The sequence below is a fragment of the Drosophila teissieri genome, chromosome 2R (genome assembly GCF_016746235.2).
Source record: "Drosophila teissieri strain GT53w chromosome 2R, Prin_Dtei_1.1, whole genome shotgun sequence".
NCBI lineage: Eukaryota > Metazoa > Arthropoda > Insecta > Diptera > Drosophilidae > Drosophila > Drosophila teissieri.
Genome location: NC_053030.1, coordinates 18,566,187 through 18,584,658, shown reverse-complemented (window position 1 = coordinate 18,584,658; position 18,472 = coordinate 18,566,187). Strand labels below are relative to the sequence as shown.

The 18,472-nt window shown below is 43.6% G+C and overlaps 1 protein-coding gene across 1 annotated transcript; it reads right to left on the bottom strand.

Annotated features, from left to right (window-relative positions):
• Nucleotides 1-3,723: 3,723 nt before the first annotated feature.
• On the bottom strand, nt 3,724-4,384 carry LOC122613524 (general odorant-binding protein 56h). Its single transcript, XM_043787736.1, has 2 exons — nt 4,244-4,384; nt 3,724-4,178 (listed from the first exon to the last, which is right to left on the bottom strand). The coding sequence occupies exons 1-2, from the start codon at nt 4,298-4,300 to the stop codon at nt 3,837-3,839; spliced, it is 399 nt and encodes a 132-aa protein (XP_043643671.1). The 5' UTR covers nt 4,301-4,384; the 3' UTR covers nt 3,724-3,836.
• Nucleotides 4,385-18,472: the final 14,088 nt, after the last annotated feature.

The following is an 18,472-nucleotide window of genomic DNA, read 5'->3' as shown; positions in this document are numbered from 1 at the left end:
ATCACTTGAGAAAAATGCCTCTTTTGTGTTGCATACTCTTGGGCGCCGGTGGAAATCGCTATGGAAACAGCATCATCGCTCATGATAGAAATCGTGATGACGAAATGGTATATGGTATAAGGTATAAGGGATGACAGTTTAAAGAAAAATGAAAGTGTTGTGCATACACTTTTGTTGCAAGTTGCGATGTTCGACATGCTCATCGATCTGTCAGTTGCATTCAAATTTGAATGTTAGTTCTAACCAAGCATGTATCGATTTATTTATTTAAAGTATTTATTTTGAAGTGTAGAAGAACTTGTAGAAAAAGTTATAACTATGTCTAGTTTAATACTTACACAATACAAATAGAACAATACAACGACTTTATTTGATTAAAATTATACATAGAAATTGCCCTTCAATTGGTTGCTCAAAGAGATTTGTGTACCATAATCTCATTGCATCTCATTTACGGCGGAGCTCAAGCCGCTCTTGAAAGCTTTTGAACCCGGGGAGTGAATGACACTGGCTCTGGACAATTTAGCATGGGTCACGCCCATGGAAACGTGCAGGACCTTCAGTTATTTGTGCGAGCTAAGCCCCCACAAGCATTCGAATTAACCCTTTGGTGGTCGCTGGTGGTGGGCCATTGACATGGCAGAGCTAGGGGATCCAAATGTATCATCATCCTTTCGGCTCGGCACGCGCTTTTGTGCGAAAATATGCAATTGAAATGTTAAATAAATAAAGGCGTAAATACTTGAAGGGTAAGCCAACAGGGCAACAAGAAGTGTGCACATCCCGGCACCGTTGGATCCGCCAGATACACAAAAGTGCAAATACATAGGGGGGCAGCACCATCACACCAGAACATGGAGTACCAGAGTAAGCCAGCCCGTTATGCATTCCATAACTTTGCAGTCGTCGGCAGACGTTGACGCTGAAACGAATGAATGAAAATATGCAGGCAACGTGATTCCGCCACAGCCCCCAAATGCCACTCCCATTGCCACTCCCACTGCCACCGCCCACAGAGCAACACCCAACGCCCATTTTGCAACCTCGACCTCGACGAGGACGCCATATTGTTTGCGCGCCATTGGGAAACGTACCGTTAGCCATCGCCATCAGCATCCGTTACCTTCTTCGCAGTTACCTGTTACACCCGAAGAATTGCTAAATGAAAAATATAATGATTAACTCTTTAAAATGAAATTTTAGCATTCTAGCTTCTAAGCTCTTGGTAGCACCAGTATATCATTTTATATGGTGTCTTTGTTTTGGAACCACGTATAGAATCTTAGAAACATTTTATTTTTGAATCTAATCTACCAGTGAACATAGTTTTTGCTCATTTACCTAGACTGCTATATTTTTAAAGTTTCCTTGAAATAATTTCCTTTTAATGTACACTTCTCTCAGTGCATTTGGTACCTGCTCGGCAACAGCAAAAGCGTTGGCAAAAGCAACATTCGTTTGCTGGTATTTTCTGTCGAGTTCAGCGTAAATTCATTCATTTCCACTTGAATTTACAATTATGCGAAACTGTTGTTGAATGGGTTTTGACTTGGCTGATGCCGAGCTGGGATTGGGGATTGGATTCGAGTGGGAGCTGGGTTTTTCGGGGTATTTCTGCATTTCCCTTAGTCTATCACGGTCTGTGCATATTTCCTGCTTTTGCCATTGGCAGCGGAGCGGCATCAGCAGCTTGGCTGTTTAGCTCATAATAAACTGCGGTCGGAAGGTGAAGTCGATGCGAAATCTGAATGCCAAGCAGCTCGGCTTCCTGGAAATTGTCAACAGCAGCGGCAAGGAAGCTAGTGAATAGCATGTTGTCCTGGCAACGTTCATATCGGCCATCCTGCTCACTGAACTCCTGTTGGTATGTAATTAAGCTCATGACTTTGGGTGTGAAACTCACAGATTACAAGTGGAAAACTGTTAAAGCTGAGAAAAATATTCTCAAAGCTTACATTTCAGTTTTTTTTGTTTGCCCTAAGCATTAAACTGTTTGTTATTGTGTTTTTGTGATCTGTACTATTACAAATTTTTGCAAGTTTGTGTTTATTTAAATGCTAGTTCCATGAAATTCAAACTTATTGTGCTCTGTGCACTAATTTCCACCCTTTTGAAAACGCAGCCAGAAGTCAAACATATTACGAAATACATAAATATTTATTGCGATAAAAGATATATACGCTTAGTTCCCAGATCTCTTCTTAGCCCGATAAGTTTGCGACTGGGCTCGAGAGCTCTTATCCCACGCAAAGTAACTTTTCAGCAACAACTTTTCCAGGAGCGGGCCAAAAACCATTTCAGGACGCAAACTTTCCAGCTGGCAGCCAGTGCAATTCAATGTCATATCCTTGAAAAAAGGGGTGCATAAAAAGCGAAGGAAGCCCGGTGGTCATAAAAAATCGGCAAACTAAAGTTCTGTTATTGAAAGTTCATCGATGAATGTGAAAGGATAACATCCACCTCCAACTGCAACTCCAACGCCAACTCCTTTTTCCCTGCAGCTTTCGATGTCCTGGCTTGTCGGCTGACTGGAAGACTTGCGGCGGCTTACAGCCCATTTCCTTTTGCCATTTTCAACATTTCTAGGTCCTTTTGTGCTCGGGCTCTACTAATTTCCTTCGGCCATTCCTGACAGTCCAGACACAGACATCCTTCGGCTGCATATCCTGGAGCCTGCTGCTTAGCCAACATTTGTATGTGGCCGATGCGTTGCCCGGTTGTTTGCATTTTATTTGTATTTCATTTTCAATTGACTGGCAGCCCTTTACTCCTACCAACTGCTACCACCTCCTACCACCTGGAAGATGCTCGGTCGGCTCTTTGTGCATTTCAGCCATTCATCAGAGTTATTTACTTTTTAACGAGTTGATTTCATTCAATTTGTTTGCCCAGGTTTCAGTGGCTATTACCGGAGCTGTCCAGGAAGCCCCTTGGCCCGAACCCGATCCCGATCCCGAACCCCAACCGTAACTTTCCTTTAAGCTGCAACTGAGCTCTATTAAAGTCAGTCACCCAGTCAGCCAGCTGCTCCTTCTTAGCTTTCAATCTGTAGATATTCCGATACCATTGAACTTCTCGCGTTGCGCAATTTCGGCTCCCTTGTTTTTCTTTTGGCCCCCTTATTTTACCGCCTGGTGCGAGGACTCCGTCAACTTTTTGGTGCCTTTCGGCGATGTTCGGTTTCAATAAATATTTTCACAATGAAGAAATTAAAAATTCCTTGGAATACAATATGTAGTAGCCTGCCCCCCAAAAATCGCTGAGCATCCAGCCCCGGCAGCGTCTATTTATATATGAAAACTTAGTTTGTCTTCGATAACAAAAACATGGGGTTGCAGGGTTTTGGGGCATAGCAAAGAGTGTCCCGACCCTGACAATTCGATTGAAATTGTTGCCGATGGCTATGATTTTATGAGTGCTCTGTTTGCCTTCTTGCCACAGCGGTTCGTAATAATTAAATTGCTGGCATTTTGCAGATGCTTTGGGAATATTTCACAAATTAGCCACCAAAAAGGGTAACAGGGTCAAAAGGGAAGTAAATAAGTACGGGGTATATATAAATGCTGTAGGGGTATGAATGGCATGGGGCACTGTAAGATTGTGACTTATATATTGTTTTAGGCGCTGTTTCCTTTGAAATTAAAAGACTTTACTGAAACCAATATATCTAGGTAAAATAGGGATTACTTGCCGCTCTTATCATATTATAAAAATCGATTTGTGTTCTCTTTTGAATTAATGGTTTGGCTATATTAATTTCTACGGCAAGCCTTTATTGCTTTTGGACAGATTATGCTGCGCTTTTCTACCGACCGACTGCTGGGATTGTTGAGGCCCTAATGGGATCCCTGGAAGCAGGACAATATCTTGAAGGCGGTGTCACAGGCATTGGCGCCCTTGACAACGCTGCACCTGTCCAAATCCTTTGCGATGAGATCCTTAAAGCTCGTCTTCTCATAGTAAGACTTAATCTTGTCGGTGAGCAGTTTGCCTGTGGAGTCCATGAATCCGGTCTTGACCAAAATGCACTGAGTGGAGCACTTTACATTGTCCTTGGCATCCTCGGCCTTCACCTTGCCCGTTTGCAGGTCAGCCAGATCCTGTGAAGTGACTCCGTTCTCCTTGAGGCAACCCATCACTAGTTCCTGCGACACCGATGTGTCTAGCTTGGGTTGTTCCTTTGCATCATAATTTATATTCATATTAATATGGTTTTACTGGTACAATGTAAAAGCAAACTTACCGCCAAAATGCCTGAAAGGCAGACGAGCAACAGAGTCAATGCGAAAGTAGCCCTCATTTTAGTTCACTTTTTCGTTTACTAATCGCTGGCTGAAATGACATCGGTTTTTATAGCAGTGTTAGAAGTTTGCGTGACGCTTTGCATTTGCCAATTCTTATTGTGCCGCATATTGATTATCACTAAAAGATGAGACGCATTGGTCACGCTGGCTGACTAACTCCAAAAGTTATTGCCACTGTCAAGGTGTCTAACCCAAAGGTCGGAATAATTACCGATAGGAAAGTCTCTTAATTTTCGCTTAAAATAGCAATGCATTCTGAAATCCACTCAGTTGGACTGAAAGGTGCACTGCTCATTTAAAGTGGAAAGCTCTGAAAACCAAAATATAAATAATATATAAAATGTATTGCTTAATACTTAAAAGGTGTTTTTAATGCGTGCTTCACTTATTTTAGAAATGTGATGAAATGAATTAAGCACTAATTAAGCTTGGCAGGGCATTAGAATGTCAGTTAACGAAATTGTTTAAATATTTTATAATTACTGCTGATATCTGCTTAATAATGCATAATTTATTGTTCATTTTCGGGTGATTATTATCGGCGTGCATTTGTTTAGAATGCTCAAAGGCTATTAACGTACGGGTCAACTGAACAATTTGCCAATTTACTTCATTGCAATTTGCGTTGAAAATACCTTGATTAATTTGCATGCTCACCCTGGTGCATATTTTAATTGGAACGAAAGGGATTCAGTGTCCCAATGGCAATGGTTAGATAATTCGGATATTTCGTAATTGCATTTGTACGGTTTTATGGTAATTGGCTTTTTTGCACAAGCAGTGCGGCTAATGCTGCTATAATACCTATTACCACTATGAATATTATTATTATTATATATTTCATATAATATTTGCGCGGTGCGGACATTTTCATTTACCTTAATGCGTTTTCAAACGCTAATTGAAATCCTTTTAGAGTAATTGCAAAAAATGTAATAGCTCTCAGCGGGCAAGGAGCTGGCTTTAGTTGGCCGGTTAGTTGGCTTGCCATCTCACAGTTGGTAATTAGAAGAACAAACTAATTTGGTAAATTACTATTTAGTGGCCCCCTTTCGCATGGACCACTTGGGCCACAACATCTGCGGTCCACAAAACGTAGTTTTTGGGCTTTGAAGTTGCGGCCTTTGAATTGCGCCAAAGGACATTCGAACAAATGGCATCCTTTTGAGTGTTTGTAGGTGTGTATCCGTGTGTACACACTGCAATTGCTGTCGAAACATCAAAGCTATGCGAGTTTTCCAGTTGACTTCATCAGTAGATTGTGTGAAGTATGCCAAAAATGTGTTGCCAGCGCTCGACTCGACCCGTTTTTGCCATTTTCCTCCGCCCGAGCGAGTAGTTCGTCCAAACCCGCCTTAAAGTTGCTCTTTAAGCCCCTGGAAGGAATGCGGCACCCGTGCTCCGGACTCCGAAGTCCGGACTCCAGGCACGTGCTCCCAAAACCGGAAGGAACACGCGCCCAAGTCCGGACTTCGAAACGCTAACGCGATTGCCCCGGTGAAATCCAGTGCGCATGGTAAACAAGAGAGAACGCTATAGTCGAGTTCCCCGACTATCTGATACCCGTTACTCAGCTAGTGGAAGTGCGAAGGCGAGTCTTCAACACTGACAGTTTTTTTCGGTTTAAGGACGTTAGAGTGGGCGTGGCAAAAAGTTTTTCGGCAAATCGATAGAAATTTACAAGTCAAATACAAAAATGAAAAAATATCAAAACATTTTTCAAAATTGTGGGCGTGGCAGTTTTGGGCGGTTTGTGGGCGTTAGAGTGGGCGTGGCAAAAAGTTTTTTTGGCAAATCGATAGAAATTTACAAGACTAATACAAAAATGAAAAAATATCAAAACATTTTTCAAAATTGTGGGCGTGGCAGTTTTATGCGGTTTGTGGGCGTTATAGTGGGCGTGGCAACATGAATCAACAAACTTGCGCTGCGTCTATGTCTCTGGAGTCCGTATGTTTAATCTCAACTTTCTAGCTTTTGTAGTTCCTGAGATCTCGACGTTCATACGGACAGACGGACAGACGGACAGACGGACGGACAGACGGACAGACGGACAGACGGACAGACGGACAGACGGACGGACAGACGGACGGACAGACGGACATGGCCAGATCGACTCGGCTACTGATCCTGATCAAGAATATATATACTTTATATGGTCGGAAACGCTTCCTTCTGCCTGTTACATACTTTTCAACGAATCTAGTATACCCTTTTACTCTACGAGTAACGGGTATAAATAATATTGGCCAAGCTTTTAAAATACATTTTACATCTACTTCAGTGTAATTGACGCGTGGCCTTTGTGATATGGTCGCGCCAAGGAAATTTGAGATCGAAGGCTCATCAAAAAAGCGATTCAATTAGTTTAACGCCCCAAGGGCATTAGCAATATTGCCAGCGACCAAGGTTCATGTTACACCAATTGAAAACTTTAATTTACAATAAAACATCTCATTCTATATCTCAGTCCATAAATATAAAATAAACAAAAGAAATGTTAGTCAAAAATAATATATAATTTGTATATGAGCTAAGCTATATATAGCCAAATATTAAAATCAACTGAAAAATAAGAATGCAATGAAATGAAAACCTGTTTTGCTACTTGAAAATTCCATTCCCCTGGCTGTTAGGTGATTCCATTTCAAGAGCCTACGCAAAAAGTGCGCAATCGAAATAACATAATTCACCTGGCAGCAGCACCTGTGCTGCCCACCAACTTAACTGCTCCGGAACCCAAAGCCACAAATTCTGGCACAGGATAAATATGAAGTGCAGCCAGGCATAAGAAGCCAGCACAGACCATTGACAGCCAGAGTGGCAGCAAAATGGGGGGAGGGGGGGATGTGTGGGTGTTGAGGTGTTTCCCCGATTTGTCCTGCTGTTTAAAATAGCAAACTAGACCAGGCTCCTAATATGTCCTCCGGCTTAGCGCCCATGTGTGGGTGTGGCCGGCTATTGTCTGACTACGGCTTTACAACTCATAAACAGCAGTCTGCAGCCCACTCCTCTCCCTCTCGCTGGTAATAACAGTTTAAGCTCGGGGCTCTGTCCAAAAATTGTCCACATCTCGTTGTTTAATTTTTTTCCTTTTTTTTTTGTCGACCCACCCTCTGTTTGCTGCTTGATAACAAGCATTTTTACATGTGCTAAAAAAACAGAGAAACGGCCCAAATTCGGGGGCGAAGATGGAGCTGGCCTGGGGCCCATCCCCAATGGGCTCTTCCAATTTTTGGCCTGGCTGCATGTGCGTTTATGACTTCATAATGGCCAGAGATGGGGATCAGCTACAGCAGGAAGCTGGGAGCAGGGAGCAGGGAGCAGGGAGCAGGGAGCATCATCTCACCCCAAGGATATGCGCTGCATTGCGGGGTGGTTGCTCCTGCTCCTGCTCCTGTTCCTGATCCGGATTCCGCCGCTGCTACGTCCATGGATTTGCGTAGGCGTGGCGTTAACATGCGACTAAGTCCTTTTATATCCCGGAGCATTCGCTTAGGCTTACGGCTCAGCCTCAGTTTTCATCTATCCAACTCCAGATTCAGATTCAGCTTCAGTTTCAGCGTCAGCTTCAGCCACGGCTACATATCTTGGGTCTTAGACCATCATCAATTGCTGTCCCCATGGTGTAGTTAGGCCCGTGGCCCGAAACCCCGGTACCCCGGCTTATATAGGCCAGCAGCAGAATTTAATGCCGACCTCTGGGAGCTATTGCGGCCAGGCCAGGACCAATGGCCCAGCAACAGGAGCCTCACATCGCATCCCCGCCAACGCCGTGGCATGCAAGTTTTATGCTCATGTGTGTGCTCTGTGCCCTGTGTTTTATAAACAATTTTAAATTGCTGCCCCCCCCGAAAATGAGGAAGAGGCTTTTGCTCCTTTGTAGGCAAATTGTTTTATATGTGCGTTGGCTGCTCTGCAGTTTATTGGCCAGGTCCAGATTGACGGTATGTTTTTGGGGGCCGCATAACTTTGCATAATCCCAGCGAAACTGAAACTATGTGGCTACACAATGCGCCACATTAACTTGCAGCCCCCAGTGGCACTCACACATTGTGGTGTATTGGCTATATAAATCTCGGCAGGAGCTGAATAAAATCCAAGAAGATGTGGAAAAAATTAGAAATAAGCGCAAAATAATATACCATTCAGCGCGCCAAAGTCTCAAAAATAATATAAATAGCAAAAAACAAAAAAAAAGGAGAGTTGAACAAAACACAAACAGAGAGACAAACAAACAGCCGTCGTAGCCGTGGATACGGCAATGCGCCATGTGGCACACATGCTGCACCACTCAACCACTCTGCCACCGAGTCACCCAAGCCACCAGAACCACCCAAACCACCCATCCCAGTCCCAGTTCCGAATCCGTGCTCCACCTTTGGAGGCAACCGGCAGACCGCATGATTTCATCTTTCGCTTTCGTGCAGACAACTTTCGCGAGGAATCCACGGAGCGCGGAATGTGGAGATACCCTTTTGCAAAGGGAAAGTGAACTCTAATAGTGTTACTTTTAAGCACATTTATAAATAATATTAATATACTATATAAAAAAAACGAATAATTTTAAAGCACTATAAAGGTTTACGATTCCATAACATTGATATTGCTTTATACTGGAATAGAAAAGGATATAGTTAAGGATAGTGTTCTTCATCTAGAGTATCCTAGCCTCGTTCTTTGGCCCATTGGGAATGCGAAATTCATTTTTTCATTAAATTCGCCTAAGCAAATGCTAGCCCTGCCATAGAAAAGAGTATGGGAGAGATGATTTATGGAGCAGACTTCATAAAGTTCATAAATGTCGCGGCAAGCAGGCGGTGCGCAAAAAGAGGTGTGTGTGCGTGAGCCACTGCCAGTGTGTGTGTGTGTGTAGAGTATCTGTGTGTTGGTGAGACAGACACTACAACAACAACAAAAGCAACATTAGTAACCACATTCATGCATTTGACACTTTCACCTAGCTGAAAAAAGGGGAAGGAATAAGCGGGGAAGGGGCACAGTTTTGCGCATTTAATTAACTAAAATGCTATAAATATGATTTTAAATTAATTTACTTGCGTGAGTTATTATATTACAAAATGCACGCTGTGTTCGCATTGGAGTGGCTAATGAAAAGTAAAGCGAATTGCGGCCTAATGGAGGATGTGTTTTGCCTATGGGTGGCCGACCTAGATGGAATCTGGCAAAGTGCCATCTTGTGTTCCAGATTTCTAGAATCTAGATTTTCGCAAATTTATTTACGCCTTTGATATGCATTTATTTCTGGTTTTGTAATAATTTATTTCCCAATTTCGCGTTGATCTCTCCATTTTCTTTGGCTGCAATTTTGCTCTGTGTTTTCCCCAATTCAATCTCCATCTTTCAGTGTTATGGCAGGGCCGAAAAAAAGAAAAAGAAGGAGGCTAGCAACCATCAGAAACTAATTTCGTGTTGCCCATGGATCCTGGCACCTTACACACTTTCCGATGTCCTTGTCCCCAGACGAAACCGATGGCGCAAAGCTGCCAACCGCATTTGAGCCGCCGTCGGGCGTTTCGGAGGGTATTAAATTGTCTGGTCGCATATCGCGCCATAGTCAAATTTCCGCCGTACAGCCAAACACTCCCGAAAGCCCACGAACACTCACGTGAAAAGCCAGAGGCACAGTGCCAGGGCAATTGCAATCTCCAATTTCAATCAAAAAACCGCCGGGTGGCGGATTCAAACGCCCTCAGTTGCAGATGCAGTTGCAGATGAAGGTGCACAGCCAAAAAGATGAAGTACATATATGCACTCAAATTTTGATCTTAAGAAGCAGGTTTAAGGTATACTAATTGGCTGAAATTTGGCACACCCTGCAGTTAGGAAAAGCTGATAGTTTTATGATAGAGAAAGATGCGTTATTTGATTTCTCTCAGTGCTCAGTTGCAGGTGCCTCGGATGCGAAGACCCCGAAGCTGCTGCGAAATGAAAGTCAATATAAAGGTTGATACATTGCGCAGCGGAACTGAGTGGAGCGGAACCTTTGATGCGATGCATCAGCCGGCTGCTGACACACCAGCCAGCTTGATAAGCCGTCGAGCAGTCGATGAAATGGCGGATTGAACTCCTGCGCTCCTGCGCTCCTGCGCTCCTTTTTCGTCCTTCGGATTGCCTTTGCTGCCTGCATCCCAGCGCGGAGGGGGGAAGGAAGAACATCAATTTGGAGAATACTTCCACTGCGACAGAGCATTTTATTAGTCAGCCCGAAATGGGGATTCCGCAATATGTAAGTATATGCGCACTTCTCTGTCATGGCCATAAGCCTGCCTGCCAATTTGGCCTGATTTGTCAGAATTGATTGCACTAATCTTAGTGGCAACTTTCTCAGCCCTATTGACAGGCTGTCCCAATAAAAACGAGGAGCTGATGATGATTAAAACCTAATTATACGGCAAAAAAAGGAAGGAATTTTCAATGCGTTTTGAATATTTATGAATTCGTTAGGGAACCTAAAAAACATTTGCCAGCCACACCCACAACAACAACAGTGATAAGTTTGCCAAGACAAAACAGGGAGAACGATACCGCCGACCAAAAAAAAAGTTGAGAATGTAAAGGCGAAAAATATTGTCAACAAAATTGTGTTGTTTGAAAAGAAAGAGAAGAAAAAAGTGGAAGCGTCGAAAAAATTAAGCGGAAAAGGCAGCAGAAAATATCACGTAATATAAAAACCACTTTGATGAATACGCCGTGTGCATATAAAGCAGCTTTCAGCCCTGAGAGCTTCACAGCACAAAAGGGGCGCGAAAGTGTCGCCGTTGTGGGCGTGTTCCCCGCAGGGGGCGTGGCCCTGGAGGCGAGACTTGGCGACGCCTTTTGTGAGGCAAGACATAGTCCTTGCGATGCACGAGCACTTGTTGTGCTTGGAGGCAGGATGTTGTTGCGGCTTACGCGGCGTATGCGTAACGACATTGATTGGCCGTGGATTGAAGTTTGGCGGCAATGAGATAAGGAATTACTTACGTACACGTTAGGTATGCATCAAATATGCTTATAATTGTAGGTAAGCGAGATTTTCTGGGTTTAGACTGCGCGTTGAGCGCTGCATAAGCAGCAGATAAGTTGGGATGAATGAAATAGAAGCACATTCATTTGTGCTGGTTTCTTGGATTTAACTGTACTCTGCATATTCTTTTAATTGCATTAGATATAAGAATGCGAATTTTATAGCAGGCCTAGAAGTCAAGTAACTGGCAAAGATCATTTCAACTAAGCCAATCGTAAATAAAGTGTTATCATTAGAGAGAGATTTGCCCAACCTCTGCGACTGTAATTTCCATAATCAAATTGCCCAACAAAGTGCCGTGACCCCCATACACACACTTTGCGATCCAATAAAACCGAATGAGAAGAGGGTTGAGCATAGTTTGGTGCGATATGCACATCTCGCTGGCCAGAACGCAGCCTCATCAAAAATTCGAAAGCAATCAGCTCAGAAATCACCTCAACGCCAACCTACAATCTCCCCGGAGGCAACACACACTACTTAAAAATTCCACCTGCTCATAAATTGGCCCACACCCCCCGCCCCCCAAAAAGAAAACGGATATGCAGTGGGGAAAAAGGACACGAACTCTGAAGGGAATAGATGAGGTTGGGGTAGTTGTGTGAGCCCCCCATTGCCATTTCGGGTTTCAGAAATATGGCAAACAATTATGCGCTTGAGTTTTATTACAAATGCCCGGCAGTTAAATAAGCTCCTGGATGGGGCGACATTGCAGGCGATAATAACCACGTTCCACATGCATCCTGGAAACACCCCAACGACTAGCCCAACGCCACCCAACACCACCCAATGCCACCCACACCCACCGAGTGACAGGCGAAAGCGGAAGCACAGGAAATTTGTACCCTTTTTCCTTGCAGCTCGGCGGCATTATCTTAAAATAAGTAAGCTATATAAGTATGCATATCGGGTGGTGCCCGTGGAACGGGTTGCGTTTCGTATTACGTCTTGGCCTGGTGGACATGTGACTACATTCGACTTTGCCTTTGCCTTTGCCAGTCGCCTTTCGCCTTCTGCCTTTGGGGCTGTCTGAAGGGATATCCCCACACTTGCGCATATTTCAACATGATACGACAGCTTGACAACATTAAATTTGCATTGCTCTTGCCGGAGTTTGTTTATGGAAAAAAGAAGGGGGAGAAGAGCTCGAAAAGCTGGGGGAGGGCGTAGGGAATCAGCCAACATATGGCAGGGCAACCAATACCCCGCATACTTGGTATATATACAAATGCAATTTGATGTCTGGCTCGCAGCTCCACGGAACCCATCCTTTGGGTTTGGCTACAATTAAAGTGATTGAAAAATATTTTCCAAGCCATTTTGTGCGCCAAAGAAAAGGCAAACGAGCTTACGTTTTACCATCGGAGCTACCCTGTTTTGGGCGGGGTAGTTGGGGCTTCTAAAGGTATCGAGTTACCAGAAACTTGATGTTCGCGCAAATGAAAATGTCTTTTTAATGTTAAATAATGTTAATAGGCCAAAAGAATAGAGAATTTAACATATTATATATTACATATACCTATCATATATATTACAATCATAACTTTTTTTAGATTTTTCTTAAGTTATAAGAATTTCTTGTGGCACCTTGAACAATTATTTCTAAGTAATAACTAAATGTGCACCCATTATAAATGCTGAATATTTTTAAAATCTGCTGAAATTCAAACATTATTTTGCAGGATATCACTTTGAAGACTACTTCTAAGACATCCTCTCAATATTATTTTTTCAGTTGCCTCTGCGAAATTAACTTGCCGAAGTGCACCCACGCACACACACAACTCAACCGAACACAACTGGCCTGTTCTGGGTGCTGTGTTCTGGGCTTCTGGTGGTCGAAATGGATCGGATGGCAGGGGTACTGGGATTGAGATGGCAAATGGGTCTTCAGAAGTTGTTGCATGCATTCAAGCGCAAAGTTGCAGATACAAAATTGGTTAGCGAGTGGCAAAAAGTGATTGGCGGGCGCCCATCCAGCGATTCGCTGAGCGGCCTTTATGACATAAAGGCCAATTATGTTAAAATGTTGGCGGGGCAGAAAAACCGAGAGTTTCGAACAAAGTTGAGTTGCGTCGCGTTGCGACGCGACAATTCCGTTTACTGACAGCTAATAATGCGGCAATAGCTGCAAGGGTCCTTCGCCGATGTGCTGCGTATGTCCTGTCGCGATTTCGATTCCGCTGCCCCACAAAAACCCCTCCCTCGAGTTGCATTGTCAACGCGTTCGCCTGATGTACGGCACATCCTGTGTCAGTTCCGGCCGTGCACGCGACAACTTTCCTTTCCAACCTCGGTCTATTTCCTCGTAAACCCCTCAGATTCATACCGACGAACCCACACCCAAATCCACTATCCATTACCCGCCCGTCACTAAAAGGCCGGGGCGCAAAAAGTTCGCGTCACACTCGAATGCATCTCGTAGCCCAGTGACAATAACTCAAATGCCAAGGGGGTTGGGTTCCGTAACCCCGAAACCCCGAGTCCTGGAGTTCCTGTGCCTGCGTCCTGCAGATGGACCCATCGCTTAGCAAATGACTGTGATTTCCAATTTTTTCTGCCGCATTTGAGCCGAGTTGAGCGCGTCCCGTGATTAATGTTGTGGATGCATTGTGGTAGGAGCAATTAGAGCACTGACAAGCCCTCCAAATATCTTTACAAGCTCTCCTCTCAAAGGGGATCAAAAATGCTAACATCTGTGCCGACAGGCGATGGTGTGTCAAATGGGAGCAAATGCTATGTAAAATATGATCACATGATTCGGAAATGAAATTTATTAGGGCAAGATTATTTCCGCAAGATGACAACATGCATTGTAAATACATCTAGCAGTTCCAAATTAATTAAATTTGAAACTACTTTGAAATTTGCACACAAAGGATAAAGATTTTATAACATGTCAGGACATTGCTTTGATATGCTCATCGATATATATTAATCCAATTCACTTAACTAGAAGAATAATAGATCGCAATGATTTTAGTGCCATGTATGATTAATGAAAATTGTGAGTGCTAGGAGATGCCAGACAAGAGATGCTGCAATTCCCAACGCCATCATCCACAACTGACACTTTGGAAAAATTAAACTACGCCAATATTCATGCTGTGCATAGGGCAGAGGAAAGTAGAGGAAAAATGAAAACTGAAAACACTGAGCGAGCATTGAAAAGCCAGAACCCCAAAAATGCAAAACCCATTTGCGAGTACAACGCAAAGTAACAACAATGGCAACAACACGACTCGCATTATTCCCTTGGCGTATTTTTGGTGTGTGTATTTTTTAATCAAAAGCCGCAAATTGCCGCAACGCAAAAAATGACAATCAACCACCCCCAGGATGCCACGATGCCAGATACCATATTCCAGAACCCACAGCCCACAACCCAGATCCCAGCTCCCAGTTCGCAGTTCGCAGTTCTCTGAAACGGGAACACAGGAACAGGATCTACAGCCAGGACCAAAGCCCAGACAAAGTGCCAGTGACTCCGAGTCCCAGACTGCTGTCCAATACATTTAACGCCTGGCCCAACTATGAAAAAGAGGAAAAACTCTGGAGCGGGCACCCAAATAATACGACGAGCGAACAAAAAAAAAAAAAAAATTAAAATGACGAAAGAAAAGCGTTGGAAATGGCTCTGACATGTTGCCTTTGACATGCATTTGACATTTGACAGATCGCGCATACGGGGGACGCAGGGGCGTTTCAAATGAAATGACTAAATTATGTGCAAAGTGGTGGAAACTGGAAAGTGGAAAGCCGGCAAAACTGTAAAATTAAAAATGCGTTTCCCAGGTAGATTGAGGCACTTTTTGTGCAGCCACTCGAGCGTCAACATTTAACTGTCATAACTGACAAGGCAGGGTTTTTCGGTTTTCGGTTTTCCTATTGGTATTGGAAATAAAAGTGCGATTCGGGTGGCTCAACGAAATTGCCTTTCGGCGGTATCTGGTGCGTCTTCGAATTTCTTATCTGCCGAGTGCCACTTGAGGTCCTGGCTTAGGGCAACCCTTTGGTGGAGCAGTTTGATTGACAGACCGCAGCAACCACCAAAGGCTGCCACATCACCATCATCATCATCGTCCTGCGAGTCGCTCTCACATCTCAGGCCGTCCATCGTCTGTCTTTGAGTTGCATATTTGCTCATTAATAGCGATAAGCGCGTTAAAGTTGCCGTTAATGCGCACCACAAAGATATCCAAACACTCAATCCAAATCCACAGTGGTTCGGGTTACCAATCATAATTATATTGATCTACTCTGCTACTACATACATATAACACTAAATAACTATATTAGAAAATTAGTTTTAATTTAAGTTTTGAATGACATCATTATAATTTATTTTTATATTACTATTAATATGCTACTACATACATATAACACTAAATAACTATATTAGAAAATTAGTTTTAATTTATGTTTTGAATGACATCATTATAATTTATGATTTTTTATATTACTATTAACAGTGCACAGAATTAAGATATTTCATATATTTTCATATTTTCATTGCATATTTAAAGACACTATTGAAACTGCTGTGTAAACAGTACCAATTTTTGTGGCAACTAATTAATGCTATTGCAACTATTTGGTTCTTAACCCACTGTGCATTGTGGCCAGCATCCACCCCTGCTTAACCCTTTGTCGGCACGCACTCCGCACGCAATTCATTAAATTGAAATATTTTACAGATCGATCATTCCGGCGCGCAGAAGTCGAGGTCCTTTGTATGCGTTGGTCCTGCTCCTGCCGGAACAGCCCATCCTGCTCTCCCGCAGACAAATATGCAAGCCTTTTAGGCACCAATTATTGTATGTGGCCTGGCAGCTTACCCCTTCCCGAGGGTGCCAAGAGCCCAGTATATAGAACCCCGATCCATTCGCCCCTTTCCCGCATGTCTATTAATCTCCTTTATTGTTGTTCAAAGCGCACGGAACACTTGTGCAAATAGGAAAGACGACTCCAGTTTTTGGGCATGTGCAAAGTCAATGCACAAATATAATGGCAGAGTTTGGGGTATGCAAGACTTGGCTTGGATTTTGGATTATGGCAGGAGGGGTTGGGGGGAGGAGTGCAGGCACAGTTTCCACAGCGCTCAAAGATGCCGCGCGTGTGTTTTGGACACGCGTGCAACAAAAAGGGGGTGGCGTCCTTGGTGGGAGCACAACGGCGAAAGGGGTTGTGCGATCTGGGTGAGTGATGTACGGCGCCGAGTGGGGTTGGCATGGCATGATGAAGGTGGAGATGGAGGTGAAGGTGCTTGGAGGTGGGTGGAGTGCGTTTCTGTGGCATGCACATCTTTGCTGATTGCATTCCCCGCTGCTCGGCCTTGCCCACTTACCTTGTTTGTCGCACAGCATGCGCTCCTGCCCATGGAAATGCTGCCACTCCACCCCCACCATCCTGAGGACTCCTCATCCTGCCGAGCATCCAACTCCGCACCCGTGTCCTTTACCACGTGCAGCGGCTACGTGCCGCCGTATTGATGTGGGTTATTGTTATAGTCCATGCGCTGTTATTAACGTTGGGCACAAATTGGTTCGAGATTTGAATGGTGCAAAAATGCGACAGGATGGCCGTTGCAATGGCCGCTGCACACAGAGAATAAAATGCACCGATGTAAAAAAGTAATTGCAATTTTACAGTGCAATTAAACTGTAATTAAATTTGGTGTAATTCGTTGATTAATGGTTGTGTTTTAGTTTATCGATTACTAACGATTTAAGTGAGTAGTTCAATTTTAAAAGCTTTTAATGAGTTTAGATCAAAGTTCACTGAAAGCTACAGTTGCCTTTGCATCTTGAGATGAAGTATCTCTAGGATATTTTATGCTGTACATATGCATCACCAAGGGGTAAAATGATGGCTGGTAGGTTGTGACCTTCTGAAGTAAAGGTCTTCTTTTTAAAGTCCCTCACGTCGTGATTTTCATCTGGTATACATACATCTTTGTAACTTCACTCCCAACTTGAAGCGTCTTTGCCCATTAATTACGTTTACATGAAAAGGACTGGGCTTATTATATTATGGTATTTTGCCAGTATTAACCCGCCCATAGGCGGTGATTCTCCAATTTATTCTCGAATACCACATGCCAGGATGGCTAGGATTACACACCAGCACTTCCAAAAGGCATTTTCCCACAGGCTGCGTTGACATTCGTTAAGTCCCCATATGGAAGATGGAAGATAGGTGTAATGTGAAATGTGCTACGCCCTAATTTCAGTTTCCATTTTTTACGGAGCTCTTTGCCAGCTCTTTTCGAAATTTTCAAGTGATTTAGTGCAATTAGTATAATTAACACAGCACGTAAGACGAGACTGAGGCGGCATTTGACAATGACAATGACAATGACTATGCAATGGTAAAGGGAAAGGGAAAGGAGGGAGATGTGTGCCATGTGTCTCAAGACGAGTTCGAAGGATATCCTTAATCCGGCATATGTTGCTGCCTGGAGCAGCAAATGATTCCCTGGAAAAATTGTAAGTGAGCGTAGAACGCTTGTAGGAACAGAAACCTATTTATTTTCTTCTTATTTTATGCGTTGATTGAGAGTGAGTGAGAGTGAAAAACCGAGTTTTTAAGCCCCTGAAGGCACAGTTTTCACAAAAAGTTCAATTTTTAAACTCTTCTCAGCCAGCAGCTCTGGCCTGCCAATGCATAATTGAATGTGCAGCCCAATTACTCCTTGGTCCAGTCGAGTGTCCGATGGAATCACAACTTCTGGCTTTTCAGGGCGAGCTTGCAGTTTCCTGTGCGTCACAAAAGTCAACACTTTAGTGCAATTCGGAGCAATTAACATTGGCAGTAAATATGGAATTTGCACAGAAATGCCTACGAGGCAGTTGCAGAGGTAGAGCCAGCTACCTGGCACATTCTGCAACCAGTCAACTTGATTTGCATAAAAGTCGAAAGGGGAAACAGGATGCAGTAGCCTAGTGCAGAAATCGGAACTCCTCGACAACTCGAGCCTTGGGGGGAAATTTAAGTTTACCCATTTGCCATGCGTGTGCCTCAGTTGGATCTGAAAAACATACTTATATGCTGGGAAAAGAGGAGTAGTAAGTTGCCTTGTGCGTGCTCGCCAATGACAACTGGAAATTAGTTTAATAGTCCAACTTGATGTCGAAGG

What these genes read in the sequence shown, in the direction of transcription:
- LOC122613524 (XM_043787736.1), bottom strand. Translation starts at nt 4,300, where the DNA reads ATGAGGGCTACTTTCGCATTGACTCTGTTGCTCGTCTGCCTTTCAGGC. An exon ending in GCCTTTCAGGCATTTTGGCG is followed by an intron (nt 4,179 to 4,243) that starts GTAAGTTTGCTT and finishes TATGATGCAAAG; the next exon opens with GAACAACCCAAGCTAGACAC.